Raw genomic sequence first — 10000 nt, 5'->3', positions numbered from 1 at the left:
ACGACGGAATGACAACAAAAAAAGACAAGGCCCAGGGTCCCCGTTTCCGAGATCTGACAGATGAGGAGCTGCGTACAATTGAAGACGGGGCCCTTGAATCAAACACGAAAAAGGCAACCGCCTTTGCTATCAAGGTTTTCACCGAGTGGAAGAGCCACCAGAAGGATAGACTGACAGTGACAACTGACCCGGACTGTGGTTGCTATAGAAACTAATTAGCTACAGCTGAGCTAACGTTATTCACTGTAGTTCTAAAGGGGACTACTTTTTGAGGGAGATGAACTCAAACAGAGTATATATTTAATAAGCATGCAATACGAATAAGAAAAAGCATAATTATTAAAGTATTTGAATTGTTTCATTATGTTGGCAAGCAAGAAGTAGAATAAACAGGATAATCACCTCAAGGCAGGGCAATAAACAGTTTGATATGCCCCGGCTTGTGGAAGGTTACCGCCCGAGACGAAGCCGTCCACAAGCCGGGCATATCAAACCGTTTATTGCCCTGCCTCTCGGTGATTATCCCTTACTTAATGCATTCCATATTGACGTTTGACCCGGAGCCGTTCTAGCCACCATTCGACTTTAAAATGAAGGAGGGAGACGAGAATGTGCTGCCTGGATCATTAATTGGAACATTTACTTGTAAAAATCTTCTTCCTGCCAACCCTGGCTACCGAAATCTGGTGTAAACGGTGTACAGTTTGACTGCGTTTCACTGTAGAGGAGTCAACACCAGTATGTAACAATCTGCAGCTGCCGTCGGAAAAACAACACAGACGGTGCGTTTAAACTGGTAACTGGTAAAGTACAGCCTCGTGGTGCATTTGAAGTTATTGTAAATGTCCTTTTCCCATCTGGTGGTTGTTTTTGTCGTTCAACAGCAATTTACTAGTGAAATTAGTTATTGTTATTGTTATACATTATTAGTAAATCATTTAATTTTGACCATATGGCCTTAGCAATAAACAAGCCGTTCTTTAATGTCACCAACTGTTATTTAGTACCCTTTTGTTTTCCTTTTCTTTTTTTACTTTCTTAAAAGGTATTGGTTCAGGCACCGTTAATTATGTATGCGATTAATTTCGATTAATTAATCAAAGCGTATGTAATTAATTGGATTACATTTTTTAATCGATTGACAGCCCTAATAAGAATTCATCTCAAAACGTACATAATAAAAAACACATGCTTTCAGTCCCTTGCAAACATCACTACGAACAGTTAGATACATAGTGGTTCCTCCTTGGACTGTATACACAACATAATGAAAAAGTCCTACAGTTTCATTAAAAAAAAAGTTTGTTTCAGTCACTGTAAAACTCACTATATGTAGCAATAAAGTACTACTTCAACAAAGAAACCGGAGGTATATCCACAAAATTCCTCTCAATGAAGACACACCACAGGCCAAAGCCATTTACACATAAACACTTCTCTACCACTGATAAAATGCCCTGACGAACTACATTCAATGTTGATGGTGTTGGTTTCATTCAAGTTGTGATGTGTTTCACAAAGCTGCATCCCCCACATGGCAGCAAAACATCTGACATGTGTCTGCAGCTGCATCATGACACATTGACAGACACTATCATGTAGCTGAAGGAATGACTGAAACAGGGACTTACTCATCCCCATCTGGGCAAATGCCTGTGGTCTCGTCGTATTTCGTGCAGTACACGTCCGGGCTGTAGTTAAAAGTTCCGTCTCTTCTTCTAATGGGTCGTCTACGTCGCTGGTTGAGAAAATGCCAATGAAAGCACGTAAAGGGTCTGTGCTGCGTACACTTGTGCTGGAGGAACAACGGACACTGCTCTGTCCTGAACTCCTTCAAGTATCTGAAACAAGGAAAAACAAAAAAATGATATTTTTAGGAAACGCGTTTTAAAATGACTATTAACTAAGAAATAAGTCGAAAGCGAGGGGAAAGTTACAGACAGTGAGTCGTATTATGCTGCTAAGTAGTGTAGCCTACTATTTTGAGTCACTAACGTTAGCTCGCTATTCAGAGAGCAAATTACGTAAGTATTTTGACCTAACGCTGGTTGAAAGTCCGTGAGCGTACGTCTATGAATGTGCGTAGCAAGGGGGAACTCAAAATAAGGCCGAGGTATATACAAGCAGACTGGTTAGCGAGTTCCTGGCTAATCATTTAGCAGACCAAGTTGACGGTATAACATTCAACGGATTATTCAAAACAATTCACCAACTCGGTAAAACTATTGTAAACAATTCCGTTAACGCTTGGCTCGTCCATTAAGTGATGTAAGATGTCCGCGTTTCTTACATTACGGCTGATGTCGTTAGCGTGCAGTCGCTGTTTGCTATATGACGTTAGGTAGTCACAAAGCCTGGAAAAGCACCATGTTTTGAACTCACACATAAGAGTTGACGAATGCATGAAATGCAAACGGGCATAGGTGCACGTGAAAACAACATTTTATACAACGAGCGATTTTGTTGTTTCTTTGCAGCAGCTTTACTTACGTATAGTGGGTCGGTTTCTCGGTTTGAGGAGACGCATTGGCCGCCGTTTTCGAAACCGACGGCATTTTCAGTCAAAACAATGAATTGCGCATGCGCTCGGATCTGTTGCTAGCGTGCATTCACATCCGCCTGCAAGCCAGCGCACACTGCAAACAGATGCAGGGAGCGCGGCAAATATGAGACAGTAGGGACATATACTTACTGTACATACTGTTTATGCATTCTGGTTTGTCATAGCCGATTCCTTTCTCTTTCTCTCTCTCTCTCGCTCTCTCTCTCTCTCTCTCTCTCTCTCTCTCTCTCTCTCTCTCTATTAATACACCTGCGTCAATGTACTGTTTTTTATTTAAAAACATTAACATATAATAATAATAATAATAATAATAATAATAATAATAATGAAATTAAGGAATATGTTCCCCACATTCATAACAGTGAGGAAATCCCCCCTTTTTTCAAAGATCCTCGCAGACTTTAGAAACGGTATCTTCCAGGCTGTAGCCTAATGGTCGGTCTTCAGGACAGCATTTTAGAAACACTGAGGTTATCAGTCAAAATTCTACCAATAACCCCCAGCCCCCACCTTGATCAAAATCTTTAATAAGTCACCATTTGTTTTGTTTTTAATCTCAGTGCTAGACATCCAGTAGGCCAATATACATAATGCATTTAGCATACAGGCGTGGGCTAAATATAACTCATTTTTAATAGTTTTATATTCATTTCACACTCTTATTATTTTATAATGCATGTGTTTACCATAAAATCCTTTGAGAATAACTGATAAGAGATATATTTTAGTAAAATATAAAGCATGTATTAGGAATCTTTTTTTAATGGTTCACCATGCGTGCATTGTAGACACTGTTTTTTGTGTTTTGGTTTATTCCAAACACTGCATCATTTGCCTCCAGTGTGAATTTTCAAATGTGTGTGTTAAGTTTTGATGCGAACATTTATTTCTTTTGAGTGCTTTAATTATTAGAAATTAGCAATTTGATGGGGTCTGCCTGCAGCATGTCAAACTTCAATCCTTTTTCTTCCCTTCTGTATTTTGGAAGCTAAACTGTTCTATGCAGCTCTTTTTTCCTGTAAGGGATTTTAATTTGCAAATGCAATTATATGTCTAATCCAGTATTCAGCTGATGAGGTCCACCGAGTGCATTGCCTTGTAATTATGTATAAACCCTGGACTGTACTGTTGTAATTACTTTGACATGCCCCACCCCCACTCAGTTTACAGTTGGACAATGCCCAGCACCTTTCTTAAGTAAGAAAACATTTTAAGGTGCTCACCTTTATGTTGAATTATATCTTTGCTTGCTTTGTTTTCTACAAATTTTAAGCAGATCAAGCAAAGTTAAAATTGTCATAAATGTCATGTTTTTGTAGACTTCTCATCTCTGATGTTATGAAAACCTAAAACACTAATTTGGTCAACCGATAAAGAATTGGAAGCTGAATTTAAGAAATGTACATTCAGTTACCAGTTCATTTGATACATCTGTACAATATAATACAACAGCTCAGCAATGAATTGTGAAGTTTCTGAAGAGTCAGAAAGGTGTTGATTTATCTTGGACTTGACTGAGCTATATTTAAAGATGTTTCTAATTTTTTTGTCCATCCTCATCTGCATGAATAAGAGAGACAACAACATATTTGACCATAATGCAATTATCCAATACACCAACACCTGCAGCCTAAAATTATCGTAGAGCTGAATACACACTTCTCTGTACAACTGAACATTTATTTATTTTATTTTAGTTTTCTGCATTATCACATTGTTTTGCACCCAATAAAGTGGTCACTCGTTGTGTATTTGCACCTTGATGTGTTTGAGCAATGGCAGCAGGAGTACAATGAGGAAATTGTGTCCTTATGCCTGTTAATGATTTTTACCAACAACTTTTTCATCCAGCTAGTCAGTAAGAAAAAGCTCCAGGATTTGTCTCTATATGACATTATCATCATCATGTGGCTGCCTTAACATGCCAATCTTCTCAATATTATACACACACATAACCTAAAGATATTGTATTGTTATTTTCCCTGATTGATTTGTTGCTCACAAACTCATTGTTTAATCCAGCATCATCCAGAGGAAGTATTGAATGTACAGTAAGCAAGGGGAAAAGTCACACCCTTTTTCCTTTCTGTGACGCGAGTCACCACAAACCTTTAACCTTACTCAGTAGTCTCAGCTGTACTCACAGTCCACTGTCACTCCTTCTCACAGCATTGTGAATATGTGTATTTGGATGTGTGTATGTGTGGTGTAAAGATTATCCTTTGTCTCTTCCACAGTGTTGAATTTTGAGGGTAGGTGTTGCCTGTTTTGTTCATTGAACTTGACAGCTCTCATTGGATTATTACTTCCCTGTCTTTGTGCCCTCTGTGCATCTGATCGAGCCATGTTCTGTTTCACACACACATCTATATCCACATACAATATACAAAATATAAGCTATACTTAAACCTGTTCTTGTCAAGGTTTAAAACAGAAAACTGTGAAAAGAAGAACATATTGACTGCTTTCTTGCACGGTAAGAATATGGGACATAGAATTGTGCAATGGAAACATAATGCAAAAGAATCTTTAGTGTCATGTATGACAACAAGTTCTGCATTTTTGCAGAGACCTCTAATAAACAGCGCTGCTTTCCCAGGCTGCTGGGACTGTTACAGCTGGAATAACAGTTTGTGGTTTGGACTGTTGATTCACGCCATTATCTCTGGCTGCCTTATGCACAAACACAGCTCCGGCCCACCGCAGGCTGGCAATACATAGCTTTGATTTATTGATGTACAATCCTCAACCTAGGCGTTACTGTATTCTTTTTGTTGTTGCTACATAGTACATCTACCGCTTTAGAATTCCTAATGCACATAACCTGTTGAACATGCAGTGTTTCTTGTTGCAAACGTGAATAAGAAAGAGATTATTCTGTAAACCCTGTTATATTTAATATAATGCAGATAACTGTGAGCGCTATTGAATCTGAAGGAAAGCAGTACATTGTCACAGAATAAGAATTTATAATGTTTGCTCTGACATATCAACAAACAATTTGAGACTGTAACACTTGGCAACTTGACCATGGCAGGTTTCATTAAAACCTCTGCTTTCGAGCCTCTGATGGGAAACAACTAAAATGTTTAAACTGCACCTGTGTAGCATGGTAATCTGAACTACATTAACCTGTGATCATTGTGTTAATGAGCATCTTTGTTCTGTCAAAAGCATTTTTTCAAAGTGATGATGTATAGGAGAATCCACACGTACAGTGACAGAAAAGCAAGCCAAAACACGTGCAGATGATGTGTGTTTTTTACTTGGAAATTTGTCACAGGCCCACGTCTAGGGTCGGCCAATGTTGTTTATCAGTGTATATATGTTAAAGACGGGTAAGAATAAAAGTTTGAATCAGCTTCATGTTGTCAACATTGAATAATGTGTTTACTCAGTCTCATCCCCTTCTGGCAAAACAACACCTGCCTCTTTGCTTTACCATCATGCTAACAGGAGCTGACAAGTGAGGTAATAACTCAGCCATCTTTGAAATGTTCACTCCATTAATCCTGCATTAACCACAATATATAGGTAGAGTTTAGGCATTACATTTTGGAAATTATCCTACAACAATTCTGTCATTAATTAACCTGATAGCATGACTGTGATCAAAACGTCCAGTATACCAAGTAAGAAATGAAGGGTGTAGCTATGTTAGCCCTTATTTATTCCATGACGTGTACAAAACGAGTTAGGTTTATGTTAAATGTTGTTGGGTCTTTTTGAAACACATTTCTCAACAACTTCCGCTTTATATTCCAGGAAAAGTGGGACTTTTTTTTTTATTTTTTTTTTAAATAAAACACATTTTCTGAAAAATTGTCTGCAATTGTGCAATGAATGTTTAGCTATACATAAGACCATTTTCTTTCAACAGTAGTAAAAGAAATGTTAGCTGGAATGCACAAAACAAGAGCTACAGTAATATTGACAGGGACAGTCACTGCTACATGTTGTGTCTTTGATTTCGCTCCCTAACTGTGATTTCCTGGACAGTTATTGCCTTGTTTTATGTTGCAGTCATTTTGTCATGGGTTATCATGGTGGTGTTGATATGGATGGTGGGTATGTGGTAGTTTCTTGATAAATGCATGTTTTCCTTTTTCCATAGTACAGTTGAAAGTACAGTAGGTTTTAACCAAAATGACCCATTCTTTGCTGATGAAATGGATAGCCTGATTAGATGTAACGTGATGCATTATGTCCTCTATGCATGCTGTAATGCAGCCTATTTCTACAGGTTATCCCACATACCCAGAAAATGTTCTGGAAGATTTGCATTATAGATCACATAACATTAAACGTCTCATTCCGCAATGGCTGGTCTCCTCTGGCACTCATCTATTCGTTAGTTATCTTTGCCCACTGGCTGTATACGTCAAGGTTAGAAGCTGACATTTTGATTCTCACATTTCGTTTCCTGTTGACTGCCTTGCCATCCAACTAACTTTTTGAAGAAAGAACGCACCAAATAGACTTAAAGCAAACAATCCAACATGCAGATAAACATGATTATAGCTTTAAGTACTGTATGTGCATTGTTATCTACTTAAATGGATGCACTTATTAATTGAATGTACATCCTTGGTGCTTTTGTGTTTTTGTTCAGAAAGTGAGCAGGTTAACTGAGACACTGGTACAACTACGAGGCAAAGCTAAATAGAAAGAAAGCTGAGGTCATATTTCACACTGGGTGAAGAATTTTTAGCATATTCTGTGGACTTAGATTCATAAGAAAAGTCCCTCTTTTTAACAGTCACACCACGGACACTTCCCTCCTGACAGGGAGGTGTAAATCGAGGCCGTGGTGGCAGAAGCGGTTCACTGTTGACCAGCTGGCCTTCTGCTTAATGAAGAGACGCAGCTTGTCCCTGAAGGTTTCTCCTAGAAAGCTGTAGATAATAGGGTTGAGGCAGCTGTTGGAGAAAGCTGCCAGGTTAACAATGTGGCCTGTGAGTGGGTAGTCATGCCACAGGGTGGTAGCAGTCCTCTGCGACGGGTCAGCTGTGCCCTGCAGCAGTTGGATGCTGATGAAGACGTTCTCTGGCAGCCAGCAGATAAAGAACACCAGAACCACCACCACGATCATGAGCAGGGCCTTCTGCCGCCGTGGCCACAATCCGCGGTGCTTCTGGGCCCTCATAAGGATTCGCCCGATCAGAGAGTAGCATAGACCAATGATGGAGAAAGGCACCAAAAAGCCAATGGTAACCTCCAGCCACTGAATCTCAAAGACATTGGCGAAGCAGAAGTGCACCTCACCCCTGTGCTGGGTCTGTACAATGGTGAAGGGTAGAAGGGTGGCCAGGATGGAAGCCATCCAGATGAGGCCACAGCTGAGCTTGGCATGCTGCATAGTCCTCAACGGGCTGCTGCTTATGGAGCTAGCCAAGGCAATGTATCGGTCAATGCTCATCCATGTGAGAAAGAAGATGCTGCTGTACATGTTGACCTGCAGGAAAAGGGACATGAAGGTGCAGAGGACAGCGTAGTCATAATACTTCTCATTCAGATTGAAGACCTCGATGAGGGAATCTGCCACCAGGATTAGGTCAGCTACAGCCAGGTTAACAAAGTAAAGGTCGGGAATGGTCATCTTCTCTCTGTGGTTCAGGTTCACCACCAGGATTAAGATGTTACCAATAAATCCAATAGGAAAGAGGAGGATGGTGTACAGACAGGACAGGAAGAGACCAATGATATAAGATTGGTATTTGTCTGAGTTTTCAATCAAATCCGTTGTGTTGTACTCATCTGAAGTGTTCAGTTGTTCTGTACCGTTAACATATATCCAGACCAGAGACGTTGTCTGCACTTCCATACTGACTGTGGTTGGACTGTCTTGAATCATAGGCCACATTTAAGTCACCTGTAGCTGCTACATCATTATACCCTGCTAGTTCCCAGTGATGTCTCTTTAAAGGGTGAATCATCTATGCAAGTGAGTGGAACAAAACGGTTACCGTTTCTTTGACCTCATGTTGACATCAAGGTTCATTTACCAATAGATTCCTAACACGAAACTGAAGTGCCTCCATGTCTTAAAACCCTCTTTGGCCTTTGTAACCTGATGACTCACATAATCACAAACAGTGGTCCTGAGATCAGAGGGTGGACTTCTTTCTCCTCTTGTGAGTCATCTGATTTGTCTGTCCAAATCCATGTGCATCTTTATTCAGCAAGCCATGGCCAGAGACGCTATTGCTGTGACACCTGAGCTGTGGAGAGGAGAGAAGGGGGAAAAAATCTGAACATGAAAGACAATTAGGTACACAGATTTTAAAAAAGCAGCAATCTTGTGTGCATTTAAATAAGAATAACTACAAAGTTCAAAATCTTAAGATCAAGTATGAAAATGATCCACTTTGGATGAGAACTTTAAAAGGGGTCTAAAATGGATGGCAGACAACTAAGTGAGCACATTAACATTTGAGCTTCAGACTTAAACAGATGCATTGAAATCCTCCAAAGAATCCTCAGCCCATCCCAGCTCACTCGAAATGGTTTGTCCAGGCTTGATGACTATTAATTGGCGAGATGAAAACATATTACTCATTACCATTTAACAAACCTCTGTGTTATCCCTTTGTTTGATGGCTCCAGTCGACACACATCACACTCAGTTTTGAATGCATATAACACAAAATCTATGTTTTACAGTCACCGCAAGCGTCTACATTACCATCTTCTTTCTTGGTTGATGATTTTCAGTCCCAAAATCTGACTTTGGTGATGGAAAGACTGTATTCTGTTTGGCAAACATGACCTTTAGCAAACATTCACAGCCAACTAAGGGTTTTATTTCCTCCAGAGGAAACCTTCTGCAATATTAATGCATTCTTATTAACCTTCACAGCAGTAATTCAGCACAGGCATGCAAATGAATGTAAAATGGGATAAATACATGTACAGGCTTGAAATCTTACCTATAAAAGAAATTCTACCATAGTTTTCAAATCATCCAATAAATAAATAATTATTATCACAGCATGAGTAGCATACAACCTTTCTTTCTTAATTTTCAGGGAGACTTTAAAAGCCCCCCAAAAGCTCACATAGTTTAATATTATCACTTTATTTATAGTCAAATAGTCCAGTAACTGAAAACATTATTCAGAGAAATAATCTTGTCACCAAAAATCTGGTTTACTCTGATATCCGAATCCTATGTTATCATTTTGTATTATTAGGACAGGATATTTTAACAGATTGAAATAAGTTTTGAAACAGTTTATCTGAGCTTGTTTTGATCCGAATATTTTTTACCAAAATCAGTGAGACCTGAGATGATGTAAAAAGTGTTTTTCAAGGAACTAACAGCAACTTGAGACATGTAATGGAGCAAGATAAATAGCTAGTTGATGACATAATATACAACTCATTATGCAACTGGACCCTATCCTTATTCTGTTGAACCCTATCCCTAACCCAAGA

The 10000-nt window shown here is 39.2% G+C and overlaps 2 protein-coding genes across 5 annotated transcripts in view; both read right to left on the bottom strand.

Annotated features, from left to right (window-relative positions):
- Positions 1 to 2590, bottom strand: part of unkl (unk like zinc finger) — a 15126-nt gene extending 12536 nt beyond the window's left edge. For all 4 annotated transcript variants that reach the window (XM_078270575.1, XM_078270577.1, XM_078270576.1 and 1 more), the window contains exons 1-2: positions 2491 to 2590; positions 1632 to 1841 (exon numbers count right to left, since the gene is read on the bottom strand). In XM_078270575.1, coding sequence (XP_078126701.1) covers positions 1632 to 1841; positions 2491 to 2555 — 275 coding nt within the window. In that variant the 5' untranslated portion in view covers positions 2556 to 2590. The remainder of the gene's footprint in view (positions 1 to 1631; positions 1842 to 2490) is intronic.
- Positions 2591 to 7322: 4732 nt separating this feature from the next.
- On the bottom strand, positions 7323 to 8426 carry gper1 (G protein-coupled estrogen receptor 1). Its single transcript, XM_078269906.1, has one exon. The coding sequence runs from the start codon at positions 8424 to 8426 to the stop codon at positions 7323 to 7325; it is 1104 nt and encodes a 367-aa protein (XP_078126032.1).
- Positions 8427 to 10000: the final 1574 nt, after the last annotated feature.

This window comes from Sander vitreus, chromosome 15 (genome assembly GCF_031162955.1).
Source record: "Sander vitreus isolate 19-12246 chromosome 15, sanVit1, whole genome shotgun sequence".
In the NCBI taxonomy this organism is placed as follows: Eukaryota; Metazoa; Chordata; class Actinopteri; order Perciformes; family Percidae; genus Sander; species Sander vitreus.
This window is presented reverse-complemented; position numbering and strand designations above follow the sequence as displayed.